General features: G+C 33.9%; 1 protein-coding gene across 7 annotated transcripts in view; it reads left to right on the forward strand.

Annotated features, from left to right (window-relative positions):
- The window catches only part of EXOC2 (exocyst complex component 2), a 258,548-nt gene that overhangs the window by 107,010 nt on the left and 123,559 nt on the right, over nucleotides 1–27,979 (forward strand). For 5 of the 7 annotated variants that reach the window (XM_007488046.3, XM_007488048.3, XM_007488050.3 and 2 more), the window contains 2 exons: nucleotides 7,250–7,368; nucleotides 24,572–24,688. In XM_007488046.3, coding sequence (XP_007488108.1) covers nucleotides 7,250–7,368; nucleotides 24,572–24,688 — 236 coding nt within the window. The remainder of the gene's footprint in view (nucleotides 1–7,249; nucleotides 7,369–24,571; nucleotides 24,689–27,979) is intronic. The other 2 variants (XM_016431808.2, XM_056823360.1) reach the window with 1 other exon arrangement.

Here is a 27,979-nt window from a genome sequence, read left to right on the forward strand (position 1 = left end):
TTTAATGACAGAACTCTGTGCACTGTGGCATTTGGGTGAATGATAAATAGTATTGTAGAAGCTAAAGCCCCTGTCACCCATAGATCTCACCATCTCTACTCAGATAAGTCTTGATGGCAACAGAATTCATAGTCAAAAAGGTATAGTTTCACATCTTACACACTTTACAAAAAATATGGAAAAATCAATCTTATAGCTTCATAAGATAAAAATAAAATATAGTCCATATATTTAAATAAACTAGTGAAATTCCATTGCTTAAAATGAAGAATAAGAGATAGGGAAAGAATTGTGTGTGTGGTTTGTTTTTCTTTACTGTGATTATTAAAGAGGGAAAAAATATTGAAAAATGTTTTGTTCTTTTAAAAGATTTTAGGGAGGAAATGCTTATCTTTCTTGGCCTTTTTAAGAATAACTTTATCTGATGTCTTAAGGTATGATATAACAGGAAAGTTCACAACTCATTTGTAGCTTTTCTTCCTGTGGCTGGGTTTTGATCTGCTCTGGTGAAAGGAGTCCCCACATTAAGGAGATCACAGATCCACTGAAATAAAAAAGTAGTGAAAGGAATATTGAAATTGCCTAAAGAAGATCCAGATTTAAGTCCTCCCTCTTCTTTACTAGGTGCTGATCCCCTAGGCCTGGGACACTCTTACTCTCACCTCACCTTCTGACTTTCCTGGCTTTCTTCAGATCACAACTAACATCCCATGTTCTTCAAAATTGCTTTTCTCAATCTTCCTGAATCTTAGTGTGAGACAACTTCACGTTATTACCAGTCATTAGGCAAGGAGCTCCTTGAGAACAAGGACTGTCTTTTGCCTTTATTGTTGTAGCCAGTGCTAAGCACAGGACCTGGGACCCAGCAGGTATTTAATGTACTTGATGGACTTTCTAGCTTTGACACTCTTATTTACTAGTCCTCTGATTTGCACAAATTGTATTCCCCTTTTACACTTGACTGGAGATGATTTCCAAAGTCTGACAATTCTAAAATGTAATTCTGTCCTTTTCATTTGATTTTTCTATGAAAAACTCAAGTCACATTTCGGGCATACCTAACATCTTTAAACAATAAAAATGCTAGAAATAATTTATCAGCACTGCTAACGGGGATATATTTTTTCTAATGACTTGCAATAAAACAACCTCTTCATATTGACATAATAAATATATTCTCCAAAATATGCATATGTTATGAAAACTATAATAGCAATAATAATTTTAAAATTATAGCATATTTGACTTGTACAGTTTATTTTTTTTCATTTATTCAAGTAGTTTTAACAGAAATGATTAATCAAAGAATCCCAGGTTTAGCACTGGAAGTGACTATAGTCACCTAATCTATTCCCCTCAATTTATGGGGTAGAAGACCAAGGCCCAGAGAAGTTAAGAAATTAAGGCGGCTAGGTGGTCCATTGGATAAACCACAAGTCTTAGAGACCTAAGATCAAATTTAGCCCCAGATATTTAATGACTATGTAATCTTGGGCAAGTCATTTAACCTCTGTTTGCCTCAGTTTCCTTGACTATAAAATGGAAATAGGAGGAGCACCTACCCTCCAGGATTGTTGTGAGAATTAAATGAGATAATAATTGTAAAGCACTTAGCACAAGGCTTAGCACATAGTAAATGATATATATTCACTATGTGAGATGGAAAAGCATTTACTCATTTATTTTTGTTTTTGGGGAATTTTATTTAGTCAATTTAGAACATTATTTCTTGGTTACAAGAATCATATTCTTTCCCCCCACCCCATCTTGTAGCCAACACACAATTTCATTGGTATTACATGTGTCCTTGATCAGAACCTATTTCCATGTTGTTGGTGTTTGCACTAGGATGATCATTTAGAGTCTACATCCCAAGTCATATCCCCCTCAATCCATGTAATCAAGCAGTTGTTTTTCTTAGGTGTTTCTACTCCCACAGTTTGGAAAATCATTTATGAAGCACTTACTTTGTGCAAAACCTTCTGCTTTTTCTTTTGTAAATATCATCAAGATAGTCCCAACTTTCAAGGAGCTCACATTCTGATTTGGAGGAGACAACATATAAAAGAAGACCTATGTTAATTTTCAATTTATTTGAAGGGAAAGGCCAGTTAATAATTAGGATGTAAAAGGAAAATGACAGAGCAGGAGAGAGGGCCCTGAGACCCTTGAGGAATAATGGCATGGCAGATGGTCCCCTACTTAAAGAGAGTAGGTTCAAAGATCAGACTAGAATGGAGTGAGAGATCCTTCCATAGAGGAAGGGATATAGTGAGAGACCTATGTCTGATGAAAACTGAGCAATGGGGCATTGGAAACTGGGTTGAAGAAGTCTGTGGTTCCCTTAAGTGTCATTACCTACTGATCTGTGACTAGGTAGGAAAAGGTCACCAACTTCTACATATTTAAGTCTATACAAAATATAAGGCAAATGAATACAAGATCATTTTCAGGGGCAGGAGCTAAAAGCACACAAGTAGTTAATGAAAGATAAGGAAAGGTCTCATGTAGTAGAAGCCATCTTAGTTGATCTTTTAAAAACAAATAAACAGAATTTTAAGGATTCAAAGCAGAAGTGAGGAGGGAATACTTAGAGAATTCTGTGCAAAGGAACAGAGATCATTGTTGAAGTGCTTTTTGTGAGGAGTAGCAGGAAAACTACATGGCGATTCCATGTAGTCTGTAGACCAGTGGAAGGAACTTCAACAAGAATTTCTAAAGAGGAGGAAATGCCAAAGAATGTCCTGACCAGATCAGAACATACCTGTGTGGGAAATACTTAGGAGTTCTGTTCAGTTGGAATATAGAATACCTTAAAAGGTGATGATGTGAAACTATATTAGTGAGATAGAGTGGAGCCAACTTATGGAAGACTGAGAAGTTTGCATTTTCTCATTTAAGCAATGTGGAACCCTCAAATGTTTATTCAGTAAAGGAGTGACATGGCAGAAAAATCACTCAAAAGGAGTCTAATACTTCTAAGCATCTGCATATTAGGAAGTTTATTTTGGCAGTTTGTGAAGGCTAGATTGCAGATGAGAAAGACCTGAAGCAGGGAGATAGGTTAGGAGGCTATTAAAATATCTAAGACAAGTTTATTCCCTAAAAAGGGAATGAACTAGGTTGATAGCAATGTAAAAGTAGAAGCATATGGGTGAATGAAGTTGTGGAAGTAGAATTGACAAGACTTGGTAAATGGTAGCATGTTGGAAATGAGAGAGAGGAAAAAGTGAAAGATTTCAAACCTGGGAAGAAAGAGTGCTAGGGTTGGAGTCCATCAGAAGTGGATTCAAATCTTCCTCCGACATTTGGCTGTGAAACCAGTGGTCTTCACCTCTAAACCTTAGTTTCCTCCTCTATAATTGGATGACACTTGTAGTATCTACATCATAGGATTTTTATGAATAATAAGTTTAATAATGGATATGAAGTACTATATAAATCTTGAAACATGATATAAATACTAGTTACTGTTATATGTTCGACTTTGAGATCCTTGGGTATAGTTAATGGATTAGTACCAGGTGGCATTACTAGTAGTCAGAGCATTAATAGTGATTCATGGGATTAAGACTTAAAATGCCTTTGTTTTCTTTTTCTTTTCACCACTGAAAAATGTTTGGCATGATTCAGACTTAGATTAAACAGCAAGTGTTTTCTTACATTTGCTCACCAGAGTATCTAATAATAAACTTATTGCTTATGTAAATTGTACGTAAGTAAATGTACACTAGTAATTAGCTTACTAGAAACTTTTGACTAAGAAGCAGTGTTTCCTGTGTTTTTCATGCCAATACAGAACTGTCACAGAGCAATTATTAAAAATTGTATTTGGAAATAAAATTAAGTCAATTTAAAACAAAACAGGCGAAGAAAAGAAAATTGGAAAGGCTAACCATTTTTTTCCTACTATCTATTCTTTAAAAATGCCTTTTCAATGCAGTATTTGATTTGGGCTTATAATTTTAAAATACATCCTATATACAAACAGACACATGCACACACTTAAATGTTAGAAATCAAATTTACTTAAAAAACAAATAACAAAATAAAGTTTTTTATTGGCATAGTCAGACAAAAGATAATTAATCTTTTCCCCCCACCCAAAAAAATTAGATGAGGTCCTAAAAACCTAAATTGTCTTAAAAAATAAATTTATTTAAAAAATTTAAAGGGCATTTTATGGCCTGTGCACCATTAAAAGTCATTGATTTTAGGATTTCAAACTTGTTGATGAATACTTTCTGAGAAAGATAGAATTAAGCAATGTACAATTATGTCGATGATGGAGAGGCAATCTGGTATAATAGAATGTTGGCTTTATTATCAAAAGAAACTTGTATTCTGACCTTATTCCACTTATTAGTTGTCCCAATTTTGGCAGATCAACCACCTAACCCCAGAAAGCCCCAATGTCTTTATTTGTTAAATGGCAATTATTGGATAATGATAAGGATCCAATGATATAATGAGTACAAAGCTGCTATTAATCTCATTCTCATTTTTTTAATGGGACCCAAAAAGCAGTATCAGACATGTCAGCATCCTGCTATTATGCCTGTTATTGAATGATCTATAAACTTTATCTCAGAGTTATAAAGTAGTCTACTTTTCAGCTGAATATTATTATGATTAATACTAATATAGTTATTTTCTTAGAATGGAAAAGAAAGTATTAAGCATTATATTCTGTTGCCCAACCACCAGAGAAAAGAAACCATATAAATTTATATAGTAGTTCTTTTTCCCCATGGTTTCAATTTTAAAAATAAAAATAAATTGTTTTCCGTATAAATTGCTTTTTTTTAACTACAACAAGCCACTGATTAAGTTGGTGAGTAGAGCTGTTATAACTTATTCAAACAGGAAAATAAAGAACTATTGCTAGACCAAGGAAGTACTGTTTTCCTAAATCTATTGTTCTTCCTTCATTTCAGTCTTGTCCAACTCTTTGTGACCCCATTTGGGGTTTCCTTGACAAGATACAGGAATGACTTGCCATTTCCTTCTTTAGTTCATTTTATAGAGCCAAACAGGGTTAACTGACCTGCCCAGGGCCACACCACTAGTCATTTTCTAAGGACTTATGTAAATTCAGATAAAAATGTATGTTCTGGACTCCAGAACTAGCACTGTATCCACTGCACCATGTAACTATATTTTCCTAGATCTAGATTGGACAAAAGATCTTAGGAATAACATAGCATCCACGAGGAGAATTATGAAGTTACTATATTGTTTCCTAATGGGAAAATAAAACAGCCTTGAGAGGAGCCAGAAAACCTAATAGACAAGGCCTTAATTTTAATAAATATTAGAGATCAGAAAGAATGGTGGGGTGGAGTGCCAGGAGTTGGGAAACCTGGGTGAGAGAAAGAGATTGGATTGCATTCTGAAAGAATGCAAGAATGCCAAGAACTATTTATAAAATTCTCTGTAATGAGCTTTCTTTTTTCTTTCTTTTTTTTAAATCAGTCAGACTGATTTTTTTCATTTGTATGAAGTAGTTAAAAGTAGCTTTTTATGATTGGTTGAGTAAAAACATACATCTTTTGAGCCCTTTTAGCTCACCTGCTTGTCTGTATACATAAGAACAATCTGCTTCTAGATGGTTAGAGGAAAGAGATGGACCAGTTCTAGAGACTGGAATGTATTGCAGCTTATGGAAGTAGACATATTCTGTTTTTAAAATATTTCATGCATCCACTGCAGAAGATGACCAAGTACCTATCATGCCACTTACCTACCCAATCCTGGAGATCTTAAAGATAAAACCTACTCTAGGTAATATGTGGATTAATAGTTCCAAAGATCATTCCCAAATATTACTTTTTTGACTAACTATATATATAAAACCTGTTTCCTCATACATCCTTTATTTTATTGCTAACAGCAAAATGGACTTGTTTCATCTTATCTACATGGAGATGGAGAGCTGTTGCTGAGTAATGAAATAGCTGAGCCCTTTGAGAAGCTTGGAGAGATCATATAGGTCCAGAGAACCCATTTTCTCCATGTAGCAGTTATTTGTTTCCCCAACTTGATTTGGGGACTGCTCAAACAGATTAAATTTGTTACCATTCATTATAAGATTATTATTATTACAACAAATGTCTTCTTGTGATAATAAGCTTTCTATAATGAGGCTGGTAGTCTATTTATAAAAAATAATATTTAATTAAATTTTCTGGATGTTATTTGTGACAAGACTCAGCCTCTGTATTACCTTTCTCTTTCAGATAAGTCAAATATATTTTTATTTTGTCAATTTTGAAATTTTCACTCCAAAAGGGATTTTTAATATATCATTATTTTTTGAGAGAAGTTAACAACTTTTTTCCCTACTTTAACTTTAGATATGGTATTACTGGCATGAGGAAGCTAGGTGTTACAAAGGAGATCACTAGACTAGGAATCAAGAAGACCTAAGTTTAAATCCACCTTCAAACATTCTTTGGGACAAGTCACTTCATCCTCTTAGTCTGTTTTCTGACTTAAAACCATGGGATTGTGTTCAAATACTTCTAAGTACTCTTTGAGCTCTAGTGTAGATCTATTATCCTTTGTGATCTGTGATTCTTCTTGTCCTATTCCCTAATTCAGAGGCAATTTCTTGAAAGTCAGAACTTTATAAAGATACAGAATTTATGGCCACAGAATCACTCCATATTCAAAGGAACCTTATAAATTCTGAGTTGTCCCAGGTGTTGAGATTTAAGTCTTAAAAACAAAACAAAACAAAACAAAACAAAACAAAACAAAAAACCCAGTGGGGCAGTGCCATCTACTGGCAGCTATATTTCATACTGTTTCAAAATCTACAAACAAAAGGTTTCTTTTGAAATTATTCCTCCTACCTTCTCCAATGACTTCCAGTTTTGTGGAAAGCAATTTAAAGTTTAATGATTATTAATAATGAAGAAACACTCTTTTATCTGAAATTAAATGTAAAGATGTTTTCACACCTTATTGTGGAAAAAAGTCATGAACTAAGTTGCCTTTCTAAAATATACTTGGCTAAATTTCTTCTCCTTTTAATTCTTTGGAGAGAAATTTTAAAATATTTAACTTACTCCATTAAATTTTGGTTACTAAAAATTAAGAAATCTTTTTATCAGTGATTTATAATTTGATTTAGATTTTGTTTTTCTTTGTAAAACTGAAAAAAAAGATTTTATTATATAGTCTATCCTGATTTTCATTGATAAGAGAATTCTAACTTATGTGTATCTTGGTCTTTCTTTTTCAGATATCTTTCTGACCTCCACGCAGATGGTGACCCTTCTTGGCAGTGTATTGGTGCACAGCATAAGTGGATCCTTCAGCTCATGCACAGTTGCAAAGAGAGTTATGTAAAAGACTTAAAAGGCAAGTATATTACTTCTCCAATTAGTGAGCTAATTTAATGTATCTGTTAAGTGATCTTCAGAGTACTTAATTATTCATGGGATGATTATCCAATTTTTTTACATTTCTTGGTTTTCTTCTGCCAAAGCTGTTTTATACTGTTTAGCTCTTGTACCAAAGGAAAAATGATAATGGAAGATAAAAAAGTGAAATACTTAATCTGTTAAAAATCATGACATATTAATAACTCTGATAAAGGTATGATAGAAAACAGATAAAAATTTATGGTTAAAATTAGATTTCAAGTATGTTCATAAAGCTGATATTACTGCCCTTTTTTATTATAAATAATGGTAGACTAGTGATGATATTGAAATTAGAAAGACTTTGGTTCAGGTCCCATCTCTATCACCTACTAGTTATGAGAACATGGACAAGTCATTTAACTTATTGTGCTTTAGACTACCCTTTGAGGCTATAAGTAATAGATAAGTAGCAATCTGTATTTGTTAAAGAATTTCCTACACCAGGATACACACATGTGTTTGTTGTAATGGAAAACTTAGTGTTTATAACAAATCCCCTCATTTTATAGGTGAGGAAACTGAAGCTTAGTGGAATTAAGTGGCTAGCCCAAGGTAATCAACTAGTGACTAGATTGCATGTCACCTGATCCTTTTCCTAGTAAGACATAAGTTGTACATGTTATTGAATGAGTAAATATTCATTTTTCTTTAAAGTTTGTTTTTTTACCATGAAGTGAGATAAATCTATTTAAGAATGTCAGTTTCTTGTTGAATTATACTCAAAAGGATAAAAGTAAATTTGATTAGTAAAAATACATGCATTTCTATTGACATTTCTCAAACTAATTACAAATCTCTTATTACTGAATATCTTTAAAACATGCCAAATTTTTATCTAGTTGTCAGATCCTAGGGATATTTATGCAATATATATCATTATTAAGGTAGGCATTATCTCTATGTGAAATTATGTTGGTTGATTAGTTGCATTATGCATTCAACATAGCAAACATTTTTCAACATCTTCTGTGGAGTCTAGTGTTATGTTCATAGTTGTGAGCTATGTTAAAAAACATAATATATGGCATATTTTTAAGGAGATTAGAGATTAACTGAGAAGACAAGATAGATATGAAAAATGATAACACAGGAAAACAATTCAGGAAATTTATGAAAAAGTTTCAAATGAGTGTCACTGTGGCATTTAATTAGAATGTAAAACTATCTTAACTTTGTTATGAATTTAGTCTTGATATTTAGTTAAAAATTCAAATACTTCACTTGTTAACTCATCAAAATCCCTGAAATTTGCATTCCTTCCATTATTTTTTTTTGCAGGCCTATTTTACCAGTTGGGATTTGGAGGGGTGAGGAAAAGTAGGCCGGCCACAAGATGTTTGGCTCAAACACAGTAATCCATAGACCACAATTACTTGACAATTATTCTATTCTAATTATTTCTCAAGGCCAGTCAAAGTTTAGAGGATAAAAACTTTCATGCTAATTAGTGAAGCATTCCTAATAAGACATGTGCATTATGTATATATTCTTTATAAGACAAATTCTTCTTTTGAGCTTCAATATTAATTTATGAATTCATCCTAAAAGATTAGATATTAGTTAATATGAATACATGACAGCACTGGGCCTGAAAATAGCTTTCTACCATGATCATATTTTTTGTTTCCTTATAAATTTGGTTTATATATTTTTCATATTTATAAATTCATATTTTGCAAAAGGAAAAAAAAATATGTCCATATCCAAAGCTCACTACCAAAGTTCTGTACCTCATGATAGTGTGGAGGTTAGTTACCCTGGATTCTTGAAGAATTTCTAGTAGAGTAAGCTATAGCATATATTACCAAGTTAGAATGGCTTCAAGGACAAGCCTAAAGATAGACTATATATCTGAAATTCAAAGATCAGCTTGGCCATGTTCCATGTTATTATGGAGAGAAAATGTCACAAGAGCTTTCTACTAAAACCAAGTAAGTTTGTGATCTACTTTGGTGGAAAGGAGAACCTGCAATAATGAAATCACAGATTCTTGAAGTATTCAAATGTGGGTTAGACACTGTGATGGTTGTTGAGATAGCTGTAAAGGTAAGTCAGTCAATCATCAATTATTAAGTCATTGTTATATGCCAGGCACCATATTAAAGCTGAGAAATGTAAAAGATCATCACTACCCTTGAAGAACTCAAAAATCTAACAGGAGAGACAATTATATTAATAACTATGTACAAATAAGTTATATTCAGAATAAGTAGTGAATAATCAGCAGAGTTCTTGAAGATGGAGTTGGCACATTTGTGAGTGCAAGATCAAGAGAATCTCCATCTTTATGTGTGACTAAGATGAAATGGAGTAATAGGTCACAAGAAATAAGTAGGTTGCATAGCTAGTAGGTGGAGATGAGAGTGTTTTAGGGAGTATCAGTATGTATGTTGAAGACCCCTAGTATGAGAACAGTAATGGGGGAGGAGAATAAGATTTTGAGCCAAGTACTGAACTCATTGAGGAAGGAAGGGGAGTATCCTCAAGGTCTGTAGATATTGGCTCTCTGGATTTTTATTGGGTCATAGATGTGAATTGTATGGACCTTAAATAAAGAGAGGTTATTGAATGATGGTAGTAGGGGGCAAACTTGGAAGTGGCAATGCAAATTGAAATGAATGATATTGCAGATTATCCCTATAGACCCAATTTCTGATTTTTAAATTAGAAGATAGCTACAACTTATATTTATATCAGCCTTTGGGATTTACAAAGTGCTTATTTTAAAATTATAAATGTTATTTCTAGAAGGATCCTAGAGATCTGCTAGTCCAGTGTCTCATTTTACAGATGAAGAAGCTGAGGTCAGAGATGAATCCCTATCTTCAGTTTATATGACTATGGCCATATTCACACTGCAGGACTTGAACTCAGATCCTTTGATTCTAAGGGAAATGTTCTTCCCACTACTATGTTTTAAGACATAAAATTGAATGTGTTAAGTCTCTGAAAGATAAGGCCTAAGAAAGATGGATAGAAAATGGTCTCATAGCAATTTTGGAGGAATCAAATGAAACTGTTATGTTCACTGAATGAGAGGAAGTTAGCAAGCATCCAGGATAGTAAAGAACATGCTTTGGGATCTCTCATCCTTCACACCCTGGCATTAGAATGTTTGGGGAAACAAAACTATTAAAGCAATTCTCTATTATTGAACTAATTTTTAATATAATGCAGATATGCTGTTTGATTTTCAGTTGGTCCAGCCTATGTTCAGGGATGTCCTGATATTCTTTGACTGATGCATATTTATTGTATTTCTTTAAATTGATTTGAAATTTCCTTTCTGTTACATTCTAATCACAAGTAGTTAAGTAGGATAATGAATAGGTGAAAAAGCAACTACTTACTCACCCTGTTCACACAAGGGCTTCCCTATAATTGAAAATGACCAGCAGTTTGCCTTCTAGTACTCCATTAGAAAGTGGGTTCAATTGCTTTTACTCCAGGACTTCCAAGAACCTGTTTCTAATCTGAACAGTGGTCAACTTTTAGAGATGAGAACTTGAGTTTGAAGTGCTGTAACCTAAAAAAGAGTCTTAGACAAAATTGTTTTAAATGAACTGTCAAAACAGACAATCAAAATAGATTAATAAATAAGACATCCTCATAGATTAAAATATTTAAATGAATAAAATGCTTGAAGCAAGAAAAGATTTAAGTTGATCATTATGAAATCTACAGAAACCAAAATTTTCTTTACATGCTGAGGGGTTTTAGTATTTTTTTTAATAGAGGGAAATGTTAATTTTACTTAGTTTTCAGGTCTTCAGAGAGAATTTCTTAAGCAAAGAAAGTGGTAGATTTTTACAGACAGCAGTACTCCACTAAAAGCTGCCTTTCTCCAAGAAAGATTCTTTTGTATATGAAGCTCTGGCAGCAGAGGGTTGGGTCATGAGGTTGATATACTCGTGAACACTGTATTAGATCTTTGCCTGGGTTTCAATTTTTACAGTAATAATATACACTGATCCTAGCAGATGGTGCTCTTCATATTATAAACAGTGGACCAAAGCACTAAAGATTAGTATTGCACCTTAAACACACACTGACATTAATCACCAAATATTCCTTAGCACTCTTAAGAGGAATCACTACATGTGGCCCAAATTTGATACTGTGATTTTGAGAAAGAGAGGTAGCATTACATTTAGGGTAACTTTAAAAAAATTATTGAATATGAAGAGAATGAGATTTTGACTTCAGTCTTTTTTTCCTCTCTTGAACTGTTAACTATCCTTCTTTTAAGTTATACTACTTTCAGAGCAGACCTGTCCCTGTATTGTTGCTCACAGGAAAGTTTTACCACCTTATAAGAAGTGATTTGTCTCTTAAAATTCCTGTGAAACAAGTCCAAAATTAGACTAAGGCCTCAGCTTTTCCTGCCAGGAAAAGCCTTTGGTTAACCCCCTACTGACATTCCCAAACAGGATTTTTAAGGGTGACCTTCAAAGGTGTTTTTTACTTTGTTCTGAAAATGAGTTTAACACTTAAGACTGTATATACCTAATAACCTAAAGCAAAGGGTATAGGATTATTGTGAAAAGTTATATAATATTTTTTCTTCCTAATCTACCTAGTCTACTTGTAATTAATTATGTATTTAATTAGGATTTCCAAACAAAAAAATCTTATTTTTAAGCTTGGAATAATATCTTTAAAAAATCAATCAGTTCTTTGAAATTGCCAAGTAGTGGGGTTTTCTTTAATAGTAAAGCAAAAAAAAAAATGTAACTCAAGTTAACAGAGAAAAGGTATTTGTTGCTATGTCACACCTGAACAATTTGTTTTTAGCATTGCAGTAGAGAGGAACCAAAAATAAATTTTAAAGAAAGAAGCACATTAACAGTAAAGTTTGTGCTACATAATTCCATTTAAAATTATACATGAAAGATAATTGATTACTGAAAAGTAAATAACTTTTATAGCCATGAAGTCTCAAAATAGAAATAATCAGTATTTTTAAATGAGATTAAAATAGATTTCTATATCAGCATCCTAAGATAATATTCCCTATCATGTAATTTATTTAATTATATCTGCTTCTTGCTTTTTAGAGAAACTTAAAATTTTTTCATGTGCACATGTACTTGAATTGTAGATTTTTTTTCCTTTTTAATAGGTGGGAATAATAGAGAGATTGCTGTAGAATTCTGATACCACTAAAGGAGTGTTGGAGAAGTGAATTACATTTGACTGCTGTACTAGATTAAGTACTGGCAGATTCACAGTTTTCGCTAACAACACAGAATATATTGCTATAGTCAAAAGAGTAATGAAGAAATATCCACATTTTAAAAAGTGTTTCCCTATCAACATTTATATTTGTGTGTTTGTATGCATGTGTGTGCATACATATATATGTGTAATAAGTTGTTACAACGTGGCTATAAGCCAGTAAAGTTCTTGTAGGGAACTTACTTTTTTTAAGATTTTTCTTTTTAAATTTTTTCTTCATCCCTAAGAAAATTTTTATTGCTGCCATATGTACCACAGCATAAGGATTGGTAAAAAAGTAATGGCACAGCTATATAGAAATACATATAGTGTTCATTTGATTTTTAAAACTTCATTTTCCAGCCTAATCATCACATATAGTTTCTATCCCTTTGTAATACTCAAAAGGTATCATGGAAACAGTAAGCCTTGGCTCCATTGACTCCATTCTGTTGCCTAATGTTTAAAAGTTTCATATATTCTATTTGCTACTATAGACTTATTTGTTTATTTTTTTTAAGAGTATAATTAGGCTGTGTCATAAATAAACCAAATGTGGTGGAGAGGTGTCACTTATAGTGAGTGATCTAACACAAAACAGAAAGCAACAGAAGTATAATACTGTAGTGGGAATAATTGTATTTGCAGTCCAAGAAGCCTTAGTTCATTTCTCATCTCTGACACTAGGTTTATGAGTCGCCGTTTCCTTTTGAGCAAAATGGGAACAGTAATACAGTAACTACCTTATAGGGCTGTTGTAAGGGTCAAAGTTAATCATGTTTGTAAAGTGCTTTGTAAACCTAAAAGTGCTATTTAAATGTCAGCTGTTGTTTTTTACCAGAGATTTCACCCTCTGAATCTTCCAGCATTTTATTTAGTGATTCTTGCAATAGTTTCAGAATCACTAGGCCTTAGGAATTCTTGCCACTGAGATGCTACTTCTACTCATTTTTAGAAGTGTTTCCTTTCCACTTGCAGTGTGTTCCACAAATTTTTTTTTAATTAAGGAAATTAGGTACCTTACTACATTTTTTGATCATTTACAGAAGTTTTTCTTACCATATAATACTGCCCAGATTTTTATTTTTTGCCTTTTCCTTTTTCATAAAAGATATGGGCAATGGGTAACATTCATATTTTAAAATTTATTTTAAATCTGAACCCTCAAAATAAATATTTCTTTTAATAGAGAAATAAAATTTTAACTGTCCCACCACCACCAATCACTTATCTAGGTAAACTATTTAAAATAAGTTCTAACAATTATAATTACCAGATAACAAACTGACATTTTTTAAATTAAAAAAAAAGGCAAAAATTCACTCATTTAATTTTTTTAATAAAAAGTTACTCATCTCCACCAGCTTGTATTTTTTAAAGAGCAGTAACCCAACTGTTGCACATTTGATTGTTGTATGCATTTTTAGGTGCAATAGTTTATAGGTTACAAAGCCTTTCCACCTGTTATCTCATTTGACCCCTACAATATCCTTTTGAAGTTGACAGTGTAAAGTGTTTACAGTTGAACAAACTGCAACTCAGGAGTTAAATGGCTTGCCCAAATCCACCCAGCTCAGTCAAAATCAGCACTAGGAACAGAACTCCAGACTTCCTCCCATCTAGTGTTTTGGGTTTTGTTTTGTTTTTTCCCTCTACTGACAGCAGCTATGGGTTGTATCAGGAAATTGGATTGAGATCCCTTTACTTACTTCTTTTATACCATATTCAGATTCTATTCACCTTGAATATCCTTACTAGATCAGACAGGCAAGCAGGACTTATGTCAAAAGGTTCTTTTCAATTTGTTATGCTAGCAGCTGGTTCTTTTCTATTACTTTGGCTTACTGTACATCTGGAAGAAGACTTCTTGCAGCTGGGAGCCATTTCATGTCTAAACCACATCCCCTGTCCTTAGCGGAATAGTATTTTTTTGACACTGAATGTCAAGCATACACTTAATTGAGGTTATTAATTAGCAAATTTAAAGTATTAACTACTACACATAATCTGAATTTTATCTTTCTTTGCTGTAGTAATTTCCCCCCTATTCTTAGTGATCTGTATATAAAGTTATTCTATATTTACAGTTGTGAGTGACCAGAGTAGCAATAAGTTAATGTTAAAAGACATCAGTAATATTGATTTTGATTACAAAATATTTAGGATGATAGATGATATTTTCAGTCTTAGGGATTTAATAACATCCCATATGAAACCTAGTTGCATTTTTAAAAGTAAAATTGTTCATTAATTCAAGCGTATCTTTTATTGCGTTGTTAAAAATATATATGCCGGGAGCATAGTAAGGGAGTGCCCTTTTCATTCCTCAAAAGGTGAAGGTTCATTAGCACCGGTATATCAAATATGTCTCTCTTCATTCCATTTAGATAGAATGATTTCCTTTAAATTAAGGAAATGTCCCAGCTGCTACACCCTGTCACAGCCTTTAAATATATAGAGTCAGAAGATCAAACAGAGCAACATTTTTATCTGTTGACACAGGTTTAATTTGGAGGGGAATTTGTAATACTGTCTTTATTTTTTTCCCTCTTTGGCATTCAGATTCTTATATGTGGTGCTCTTGAAAGGAATCTTATCCTGCCTGTGTCAATGCAGGCTCCAGGCACTGTGTGTTTGGTCAACAAGCAACAGTGGGTGGTCAGACTCTAGCACAGGACAAGGGCCTGCTGTGCACAGGAAAAAATGTTCAAAGGTGTTTAAGGGTGGTAAGGAAGTCTGCTGCCCTTCAGAGAGTCCGGAGGCTATGGATCAGTGTTCCCTCTCACTATTGTAGACTGTGAGAAAACTTGCTATAAGAGACATGAAGGATGAGAAAATACAGTAAACTTATTCACCTGGTTTCACATCTGTAGATGTCTCTAGCAAATATCTATTTTATTCTTTACATTGCATATAATCTGTTACACAAATATTTAGGGTTTGAATTTTTAAGTGGATAAAACTCTTTCGATTTTAGTTGAATGCTGACTAGTCAATACATGTCCTATTGCAATTCTAGGTTCAACTAGCATTCTTAAGTCTTCACTAAAGTCTCTGTCACTTCCATGGAATGTTGGACTTGGCACTTTAAATTCAATCTTCAAGTATTAAAAGGCCATTAATCCGTCTACCTGGAAAATTCATTGCTGAAAGAAAGAAGTACAAATATTTTTTTTTCATGCAAATCGTTCCAGATTACAAAATTAACTTGTAGAACTAATGAAATTTATTTTCTATCAAAGAAATAACATGAAACTTAAACAGTTTATGAATTGTTTTAAAATTTTATCTACTTTTTCTTTAATGAAGTCACTGTTAAAGATAATTTCATTGTCAGTAAAATGAAAATATCCACACTTACTAAAGCATAATTTCTATGAGATATTTGTATGTTTTATTTACTAGAAAGGTTCCCTTTTTTGCTTCTAAACCTTCCTGTGGGGTGTATGTGTATAAAAACATAGAGATATGTGTCCTTCTATAAAGGATATGACCATATACTACCAAAAATGCATTTTGCCAAAGTAAAAAATAAACTATGACCATTGTCACAAGAAAACTTACATTATTATTAAAATGTTTCAAATTGTCACTCTCCCCCTCTCAATGAATATGTATCTATTAGTAATATTATCTTTAGCTTGAAACTTGGATAAAATTGTAACTCAGATATTGGTTTGGCAGAATATATAATCTGTACTTCATAGACAAAGTAGTCTTTCTTAGAATTTAATGTGCTTTACTTTTCTACAAGGACAGCAGAACTTTAGAGCTATAAATATCTGTAATAAAAATATAAAATAAAAAGAGAAATCTTGAGCCCAAACCTCTCCGTTTAGAAAGTTGGATTCCTTATCAAAAGTTAGATTTTTCAGTTTGATATTCATCCTAATCTTAATCCTACATCTTTTTGGATAATAAAGCTTTCAAATTTTATCCTAGTGGTACTTGCTACCTAATCCCATTTAGTAGCTCATCATACTATCTTTTATAGTAGTCAGTCTACTATAAAATTAATCATAAAATTAAAGAATTATAATCTATTTTTTCACTACTAAGTGGCATCTGTGAACTTTTCATTTAGAAATTATTTCTGAAACATTTTGCACCTCCATTTTTGCTTTAAGGCAGAGTTTTGATATTCTTAGATAAAACTTAGTAACAATATTTTCAGTTAAAGAATTGAAGCAAAATATGCATTTTTTATTTTTATTAAGTGTTTCTGAACATATTTAACTTTTTTAAGGCATAAGATTCAAAGTTTATATTTAACTCTATGAAAATTCTTCTGTCTAATAAAATTAAGTAATTCTCTTTTCTTACCTTCCTCAAGAATAGATTTCAAGCATAGAGTCTAGGCAGCAGGTGCTTTCAGTGGAAAGAATGAAAACGCAGAGTATTTTATTAGCATTATAATATATAACCACTTTATATATTAAAAAGGATTGATACCATTATTATTATTATTTTAGGGCTTACCCAAAGCAACATATTTATCCATAAATTTGATTACAAAACCACTAAAATACTCCCATTGTTGATACAAAGATAACATTAAAAACCAAACATAAATTTCTCACAGCAACTTTTAAGTTGACCCATATTATCAATAAAATGCCATGCTATGAAGAACGTCTCACATGGATAAGTTAGTATTCCAGTGAAAAATGCAGGTTTTGCAGATCCACATATTTTGGATTTGCAGATCCAATTGCAGATCCAATAATTTACAGTGCACAGATTTTCTAGGAAGGATACCTTATATATTTATTGTATATAATAGTACATGAGGTGCACTGTAAATTATTAAAATTTTTTAAAATATCATTCAATTCAGAATACTAGATTTTATGATAGAAACATCTTTAATATCAAGTCATTCTATTTCTTGGACTATTTGAATAATGAAATCAGAGAAAAAATCCAAATGCTATTTTAAATTTTTAACCATTTTCTGATTTTTGCTAGCTATCAGAACAGTTTCATTTTATTATCAATGAAGTATTGCTAATGACTTTTTTCAGCCTTTAAAAAATTGACATTTAGTATGTCTTCTACCATACTACATTTGGGATGAATTTTTAGCTTTGGAAGTGAGAAAGATAATACATTCAAGAGAGTGAAAAATAGAATAAATTTCCACACCTTAATTTAGCAAGTATAAAAGCAATGTTAGATTTACTAGATTTTTTTACATAAAAAAGGATGCTTTCTGAGCTTAACAGTCAGTATTTAATGACAAAAACTGGTATTTGAATTCTTTTGTTCACTTACTGTTGGAAAATTCAACCTGCTGTTCTTTAAAATCATTTGTTGCACTCATTAATTGCAGACTTTAACCCAGTTAGAGAAAATAAAATATCAAGAAAGAAAACATTTCTAAGTTGAATCTCACTATAGTTTTCATGGCTTATGAATTTATGTGCAGTGTTGAAGCGCTATCTTCTGGTCAGTCAGCACAAAATATGTTTTGCTAATGTATTCCAGATGTTTATTAGTCCTAAGGGTATATGTGCTGTTCTAGTTCCCTGCTGCTGTGTTATACTTGCTTGTAATGCTAGACAACCAATTAAGAAATTAGTTCATGTTAAACTTTCTTTTCCTGATCAGAAAATTGATGTGTTTTCCAATAGAACAAGAGGATATTCTTCACATACTCAGTTATTAGGAGGGGAAATTTTGCCCTTTTAACATTATCAGATTTTCAAGAATACTGTTTCAGTTTAGTATCTGATCATTTTAATTAATGTTGTATACATTATAAATCTTAATGTTTCCTTAATCTAATTGTAAACCTTAATATTTCCTTAATCTAATTTTTATAAAGGAGCTATGTCTAAGGAAAATTTTGTGTTCAATTCTATCAAAGTTTCCTAAGTACATGCCGTGTGGATAAAATTGTGTTGGAGGCTAGAGATACAAATGAAAAAATGAATTTTTATTTTTTTTTGGAGAAAAATCAGTGGCACATTTCTAGAAGCAAAAAAAAAAGTTAGATAATTTATTCTTAGTGGAATATAAATATAATGCTTGATAATACATTATGAACCTGAAAAATTGCAAAATGCTACACTTGTGGAAAGCATCCCTTGCTGCCCTAGTAGACAATCCTATGAAGCCTTTTGATTTTTTATAGTTTAACCTTAATGTTGTTTAATTATATGTTTTGAAAATATACTATGCCATATTTAAATCTCTGCTCCTTTGTGATCTCTACAAGCTAATGATAATAAAAAGATCTGATACGTCAGTAGCCATTTTTGTACAGTTTACATAACTATCAGTATAAATGTTGATTTTAGTCCTTGTTTTCTTTTGTCTTCTTAACTCAGGTAAATAAGTAGTTCTTTTTTCTCACCATATATAGATATAGATATAGATATAGATATATATACATACATACACACACACACACACACACACATATATATATGTGTATATATATATAAAATCCTTACCTTCCTTCTTGGAATCAATACTGTATATTCGTTCTAAAGCTGAAGAGTGGTAAGGGCTAGCAGTGGGGGTCAAGTGACTTGCCCAGGGTCACATAGCTGGGAGGTGTCTGAGGCCAGCTTTGAACCTAGGACCTCCTGCCTCTAGGTCTGGCTCTTAATCCACTGAGCTACCCAGCTATCCCCTAGTTTTTTGCTTTTTTTTTTTTTTGCATGGTAGAATATAAGCTCCTTGTGGACAGGACCTTATTTATTTATTTATTTATTTATTTATTTATTTTGGTCTTAGTATTCACAGTGCCTAGCGTATAGAAGGTAATTTAATAAATGCTCATTGAATTGGAGAATTCCATCATTAGAAGGGAATTCAGTGGTCATGAATCTTGTCCACAATAGTAATAATAATATCTAGCATTTATATAATGCTTTAGAGTCTCAAAGTATACTATCAAAGTACTATCTCATTATAATCATAACCTGTGAGGTTGCTGCTATACCTGCTGTGCTTTCAAAGTACATCTCTTTCCTTCCCTAAATCTACTATAATGTAAGGATCAAATTAAATCATAATTGCAAAGTGCCTGACACATTTTAGGTACTTAATAATGACTAGTTTCTTACCTAGGTTTTCACCAAAGATCTTCCTTTATATCTCTTTAAATACTTCATGCACACCAAGGCAAAACTGAAAACCTCAAAATTTCTTAGACTTATAAATGTTGGAAATTTCACCATTGGGAAATTTCATACTTGAAAAATTTCCTATTGATAGTGGGTCTTGACTATTAGAATGTGAACCCCATTGGCATGGGAGGTTCCTTCTCCTCCCTTCTTAAGATTACTTTAGGACAGAAACCTTTTGCTGAACAATGGAAAGGACTTTGACCTATGCTTAAGCATAGAACGGGAATTTCTTTGAGTCATGATTGATTTTAGAATTGATACAATGGAGATACTTGGAATCAATCTCCACCCTACTCAGTCCTAACAGGATTGAGTAAGGGCTGCAGCATAGATCAAAATTTAATTATTCCAATCTCTACCCTACTCAGGTTAACAGGATTTAGAAAGGGCTGTAGCAAAGGATCAAAGATTTAATTATTTGAAAATATGACCTTCAACAGACATGTGCAAAGCCAGAGACCTCTGGGCGGTCCTGGGTTAAGCTAGAGCCTCCATTGGCACAGGGAAATTGATGGACAGGTGATTGGTAGATGTGAGGACTGAGGGGAGGGAACTTGGATGGTTTCCTTAAGGATAGGGGGGTCTGGAGACTCGAGGGGGTGGTGGAGGAGTTTGTCGGAGTGGTTGCGGTGTGCTCTGAGAAGCTTGCTCTGAAGGAAGCTGAAGGTGGGGCCTCTGAGACTGTTTCTCCATTTTGGTCACGTGAGTAATAGGGACTGATCTCTTTTCTTTGCCCCAGCTATCTAAGGGCTTGGGCCTTTTGGCCCAGCCTAAACAGAAGGGGTATTTAAGCCCTATTCCCTTCTCTCCCTTTTCTCTCTCTCTATCTCTAATTCCTTTCTTCCTCCTATTGTAATTAAACTCCATAAAATATTGACTGCTGACTTAAGTTTTCATTTAGGAATTACATAGCTGAATTCCTTGGCGACCTTAAATTAATATATATCAGTCTTTTAAAGTGATTTACTTATTACAAAACTCAGACCATCTGAATATTTTATCCATACCATTGTTTAATGAAGAGAATAACTGATTTAGAGGCAGGAAGGACATGGGTTCAAGGTCTAATTTGCCATTTTATAGCTGTGTCATCATAAAAAAATCACTTTACTGCACTTAGCTTCATTTTTTTTTAACAGAATAGTGGCGATAATACCTCATAGGGTTGTTGTAAGATCAGTGTATCTAAATTTCAGCACAAATCTCTAGGTTCTATATAAATGTTGATTGTTATTATTGACACATGACTAACTGACCCAATCTCCTCTTACATGCCCTTGATGTTATCATTTAAGTTGCAAGTCACTTAAAAGATACTGCAACCTAACTTGCCTTACATGTATTTATTGCCTTTTGAGTCACCTTTGATTTCATATTTCCCTGGGTGCCTTACAGTCAGTGCAATGTTAATGAATCAGTGAGCATTTATGAAATACTTTCTACATGCCAGGAAACTGTGTTAGGCCCTTGAGATACAAAGACCACCTTTATATAGTGTAAAATCTGTCCTTAATGTGGTCTTTGCATAGGTCATCCTCCATGGCACTGCTAAACACCTTTACAGAGCAGTCTCCTGCTTCCAGAAAGTTTTATGTTTCATGTTTCCATCATCAGAATTATTCCTTCGATTGTATACATCAAGCGATTTTATATGATTATAACATAGGTATGGAAGCCATCTCACTGGAGGGGTACTTCATAGCTTTTTCTTGAACAAGTCATTTTTGGTAGATAAAGGGCACAATCAACAAACAGTTTTTAATTTTTAATCATCTGACTATAAGGATGTGGTTTACTGTAGGGCAGAATCTGGAGGGGCCATTCCTTACATCTGGGCTCCCAGCAGTACTACCTTGAGACTAAGATACTCTGTAGATTAATACTCACTTAAAACCAAAGCTCCTAAGTCTCAACTGATATATTTACTTTTATTAGCCAGCTAGCCCAGACACTTAGTCCAAATTGAGAGATTTATAAATAAGCAGTGTAGTAAATAAATATAAGAAAATCTCTTCCCATGAATATAAGGGGAACACTTTCCCCCTGTTTACTATATCCCAGTGGGTGAGAATACCCACAGAGAGAATACATGTAACCAAGAAGCATGCATAAAGGAGAAAAGAAAAGAAAAGAAAAGAAAAGAAAAGAAAAGAAAAGAAAAGAAAAGAAAAGCAAACAACAAAACCAGCAGCTCACAGTTTTGATGCTGGCTAGCAGCTGATATTTTCTTCCAATATCATCACACTGCTCTCTGCTGATTTCTTTTGGGTGTTGCATCTCAATTTATCTTTGATTGCTCCTTCTCTGCTGGATCATCTTTTCAAGGAATGTCCACTGATTGTGTGGTTGCAAGACTGTTCTCTGCTGCCATCTGTAGGATTATATCTATCTAGCATCTTCAGGGCAAGCTGCTTTTCTAACTACTCTGTGCTTAATTATATATTATAGTAGTTAACATATGCTTGTTATGGGCCAAGCACTATTTTAAAGCTCATTTGGGTAGTATAGTTGCAATATTCAGACTCCCTGACAAGGAGAGCTACTGCTCTTTTACTATATAGCCAAATGTAAAAATATGCTTTGCATGACTTCATGTGTGTGTGTGTATAGTAAATGGGCATCATTTATTACCCTGCTTCATCAAGCAATATACCCTCTCTCCCCTCTCTCCTCCATACCCTGCTACAAACCTCAAGTTATCCCCTATTTTTCCAATCCCATTTCCTTTCCCAATTAAATATTACAATCAGGGACAGGAAGGAAGGAAGGAACTAGAAAATTAAGAATGGAAAACAAAAAAAAAATAAAAAATACACAACCAGTGCTGTGAGTCTCCTCACCCAGCCAGATAGCTAACAAAAGTCAGAAGATTCTAATCCCAAGCCTATGGTCCCAGACAACTGTTCCAATTTATGTTAGGAAATTCATTTTAACTCCTGTTGTATTCCTGATTTGGCCCCAAAACCTATTTCTAGAACTCTTTTTAGAAAATCCATTGTTATCTGTACATAGTGGAGCACTGACACATGCTAATGAAGGTAGGGGGAAAGAACTGACTGAGGAAGTTAAAGCTACCATCTTCTTATCCAAACCTTTTGCTGACATTCCTGCCTTAATTAATTGTGCATATATTTGAGAAACAAATATTGTTGGTTTCCTTTTGCCTCCACCAACTCAAAAGTACTGTTTCTACAAAGTAGAAAATCCTATGCAAAAGCTTGCCCTCTCTTTTTACTTCTCCTTTCTCTTATTTTTATTAAAGATATTCTTAATACATAAATAGACCATTCTAATAAAAATAAGAAAGTAGGTAAATGAATCCAGTATCTTTGTGTGTTATCAGCAGCTGGGCATATTACCATATGAACTGGATCATATTCTTTATAATCACACTGTAAATGAAACACAAAAATCAAATGAAATTTGCATCCAAATAGAAAAATGGCTCACAGGTTGCATCAACATTTGGAGCAGAAGATGAAGAAGTAAATAGATATCTGTAAAGAATTTGATAGCCTCAACTTTTTTTAAAAATCAGCCCCTCCTTCCACTCCCCACACCATAGAAGACATCTTTCAACAAAAGATATAGGTTATCTCTGTGTTTCCACTTCTCCATTCATTCTCCAGAAGTGAATATTCATAAGTTATTCATCAAATATTAAATCTATGTATAAACATTCTCTTGGTTCTACACATTTCACTCTTTAATTCATGTAGGTCTTTCCAAGTTTTTAAAAGATTAATCTGCTCATTATTTCTTGTGGCTCAGTAGTACTCTGTCACAACCATATCATTCCCCAAGTGATAGACATCTCCTCTATTTCCAGTTCTTTGCCACCACAAAGAGGGCTGCTATGAATATTTTGGTATATAGATTCTTTTCCTTTTCTCCTAATTTCCTTGGGAAATAGACCCATCAACAGAATTGTTAATTCTATGGGTATACATAATTTTATAGCTCTCTGGATGTAATTCCAAATTGCTCTCCAAAATAGTTGGATCATTTCATAGTTCCATGGAAAGTATATTAGTATCCCCTTTTTTTCACATCCCCTCTAACTTTTAGCAATTTGCCCATTTGCCATTTCAGACAATCTGATTGGTATGAAATGATAACTCAGAATTGTTTTGGCTTGCATTTCCCTAATCAGTAGTGATTTAAAACATTTTTTCATGCACTTATATATGGTTTTGAGTTCTTCATCCAAAAACTGTTGTTCATACCTTTTGCCTATTTAACGATTAGGGAACATTTTCCATCATAAATCATTTGTTTTGATACTTGATAACTTTAAAGTGGATATAGGTAAGAAAGGTTAAATATATGTTGGAAAATATTCAGGAATAAGGAATGTCTTCCTTCTAAGTATTTTGCAAGCAAACTGATATACTAAACTACTTTTTTCTTTATGTACCACAGGAAATAAAGTATTAGCTGACTGGTGGTTTCAGTGCTTTTTTTTGGCTTCCTTATGGCAATTGGTTTATGTTAATTGGTAATAATCAGTATAATTTTTTATTTCCCATTTTTCAGAGTCAACAGCCAATTTAAATAGGTTCTGTTTGAGTCTTTAAAACTGCAATCAAATGTCATTTTTAACCTTCTAATTTGGTGTTCCCTTTCTCTTTTTTCCATTTTTGTATATATGGGAAAAAATAACAGGCCCAGTAGTCATCAGTTGTTTGAATTAGAGAGTTGTGCTCAATAGAAAAGATTAAAAAAACAAAAAAAATTTTTTAACCATCAGTAAGGTAGTTAATGAATCATTTTTCCCATCAGGTAATGCAACACCAATGATGGAGCTAGAAAATGATTTGCGTCCATCTGCATTGGCTCATCTTAGTCAGACAGCTTCATTAAAAAGGGCCAGCAGCTTCCAATCTGCTCGAGATGATAGTAAGTGTCTTGCCTCTTCCCTTTTTATTCTTGAGTCTTTAAACTACCTATGTTTAGTAGCATGATACTTTGTAACTACTGGGTTCGGATACCACTAATTTTATTATCTATGCCCCATCCTTGGTTCTTATGAAACAATTTAGGATTTATTAAAATTAAAGTACTTACTTACTGAAGTAACCTAGGAGATACTACCTTAGAAGTTAGTAAAATTTACATAGAAGCAAATAGTTTAAGGTGAAATGTAGAGAAGGAATATAAGATATTCTTCCTGGAAAGTATATAATCTTTTATCTTTAAAGAGAACATTCCTTGCCTCTATTTCATTGAATTTCAGAATTGAAAAGGACCATAGAAGCCATCTAGTTCAACCTATATCTTATCAAGTATCCCTTATATAATGGGGGCAGCTAAGTAGCTCAGTAGATAGAGAACCAGTCCTGTAATCGGGAGGACCTAGCTTCAAATATGACCTCAGATATTTCCTAGCTGTGTAATCTTGAGCAAGTTACTAATCCCAGTTGCCTACCTTTTATCACCCTTCTTTCTTAGAACCAATACTTATATCAATTCTAAGACAGAAAGTATGGCTTTTTTCCCCATCTCTTGTATAACATCACAAATAAAAATTACTGCTTTTATTTACAAGTCCACTTTATCCCCTAGTATATAAACAGAATTTTGTAACAAATAATGAGACATTCAGTGATACTTTCTAAAATGCTTTCACTAGGAGTCAATATGGCCACTTAGATGCAGCAAAAGTCCAGACCTCTCTGAAAACCCTTATACATCTAATTAAAAACAAAGTGCTTCAAGGGGACAGAAAACCAAATCTTAACAACAGAACAGAGCTAGGGGACCCTCATACTGGACTAAACTTAAAACCCTAAATTCTTGAACTCTTGGGTTCAAGGGGAAGGAAGAAGGAAGGCCCCAGGACCTCTTCCCCACCTACTGTGCTGAGCCTCCAGTGGTCCCTGGAATCTCTGGGTGGACAAGAGCTCTAGTCTGGAGGGAGTGCCCTACTGGCATTCCGTGGAAGTCCAGTCTCCCACAGGGGATGGGGTTTTGGAGGTGGGACAGTGTCAGTGGAATGATGAATGGGACACAGCTTTCGTATTCAACCTGCATCACAGGTTTCACAGGAAAAGCTGATCCAACTTGGCTGAGGCTTGGCTTTATTTTATACCCTCATGATCACATGTCTGCTTGGCACACAGTTTCATTCTCAACATACATGTTTCCATACATCCTAACAAGAGACGTGAAGCCTAAGGAGATAGTCAGTGAAACATTGTTGCTAAGTGAGGGGTCAGAGAATAGAATCAATATGACCCAAATTTAGGTTGGGGAATTCTGAGCACAGATTTGCCAGAAGTTTGTAGCCTAGAAAAGAGGGTCCTATCTAAGTGGGTACATAAGAATCCTTAGGTTTAACTTTGTAAATGGGATCTCCTGGTGATAACTCGGGGGGGGGGGGGTGGTAGCGGGGGGACAGAGTGTGACATCTGTATTAATCCTGCAAGCATGTTGCTCTCATCTGTTTTCCTGGGGAATAATCAAGGCAATTCCATTAATAAGGGGATACTAATAAGGAAAGTCACTCAGGGGGGTTTCAGTGGGTGTTTCCATCCTTCCTGGGAGCCACTTTGTGACTTCCTAGTTTCCACGAGTGACCATGTCAAAACTTTGTGGCTTGATGGCTCCTGGCAGTGGCACAACTTTGTGAGGCTCAGGGCATTGAACACAGGTGGCAGGGAGGCAGCTGGAGGAGAAGCTCAGAGAGGGCAGTCAAAACACTCCATCTTGCCCCCCCCTCCAGGTTTTGGCCTCAGGGCACATCCAACTCTGCAGATCAACTCCATCATGGCATAAACTTATGAATAGGGCAGATAAGAAGCCTTCAGAGGTCAGGGAAGCTCAATCTCCAATACCCCTTCCCCACTGACTCCACTGAAAGCCTAACTGACTATGCTCTCAGGGCGAAAGCTGCAACTACTACAGAATACCTTGATAACAGGATGGGAAGCCCAGCTCCCTCCAGCCCCCAAACCTTAACCTACACCTTCAGTTTCTGCTGCCAGCTAGGGAAGGTCTGACCTCATGGCTCATTAATACCATCAGCCTAACCTAATCAATTAGCAGAGCAGAGAAGAAGCCCATTCAGGACAAAATAGCCCAAATCTACAGATCCAGCAAATAATCAGAGGAGCCAATAATGGAGGGAAAGAAGGAAAAAATATGAGTAAACAACAGAAAAAGAAAAAATGAATTACAATCGACAGCTTCTATCCAGGTAATGACAAAATTGCAAATGTAACAGGAGGACCAAGGAACACCAAGCAAAATCACAGAAGCTCCAGTGAATTTGACTCAGGCTTTGGAAGAACTCAAAACACAATTCAAAAAACAACTGAGAGTCTGAAGACAATTGGGAAAAGAACTTAAAAAGCAAAATAAGTCATCTAGAAACAGAGGCACATGAACTAAAACAAGAATATAATTTCTTGAAAGACAGAATTGACTAGCTTGAAAATGAGGCAAAGACGATGAAAGATGACCTACAGAGAAAATCAGACAAGAAGGAGAAGGATGACCAAAAAACTAGGGATGAGATGCAGTCTTTAAAAATTAGAATCCAACAACTAGAAGCAAGTACTTCACAAGGCAGCAAGAGTCTATAAGACAAAATCAAAAGAATGAAAAAATTGAGGAAAATATAAAACACTTCACTGACAAAACTACAGACGTGGAAAATAGATCCAGGAGAGACATCTTAAGAATTATTGGACTGCCAGAAGATCATGACAAAAGAAAAGGCCTGGACACCATTCTACAGGAAATTATCCAAGACTACTGCTCTGACATTCTTGAACAAGAGGGAAAAGTGAAGATTGAAAGAATCCATAGATCAGTTCCTGCATTTAATTCCCAATTGACAATGCCCAGGAATGTTACAGCCAAAATGAAGAACTACCAGATCAAGGAAAAATTTTACAAGCTGCTAAGAAGTCATTCAGGTATCATGGAAGCACAGTTAGGATAACACAGAATCTGGCTGCATCTACCTTGAAGGACCAGAAAGCATGGAATATGATATTCCAGAAAACAAGGGAACAGGATCTACAACCAAGAATTGACTACCCAGCAAAACTGACTATATTATTGCAGGGGAAAGTATTGTCATTTAAAAAAATAGAAGACTTCCAAGCATTCATAAAGGAAAGACTGGACTTAAACAGAAAATTTGATGCTCAAACACAGAACTCAAGAAAATTACCAAACGGT

Source organism: Monodelphis domestica, chromosome 3 (assembly GCF_027887165.1).
Source record: "Monodelphis domestica isolate mMonDom1 chromosome 3, mMonDom1.pri, whole genome shotgun sequence".
NCBI classification, from domain to species: domain Eukaryota; kingdom Metazoa; phylum Chordata; class Mammalia; order Didelphimorphia; family Didelphidae; genus Monodelphis; species Monodelphis domestica.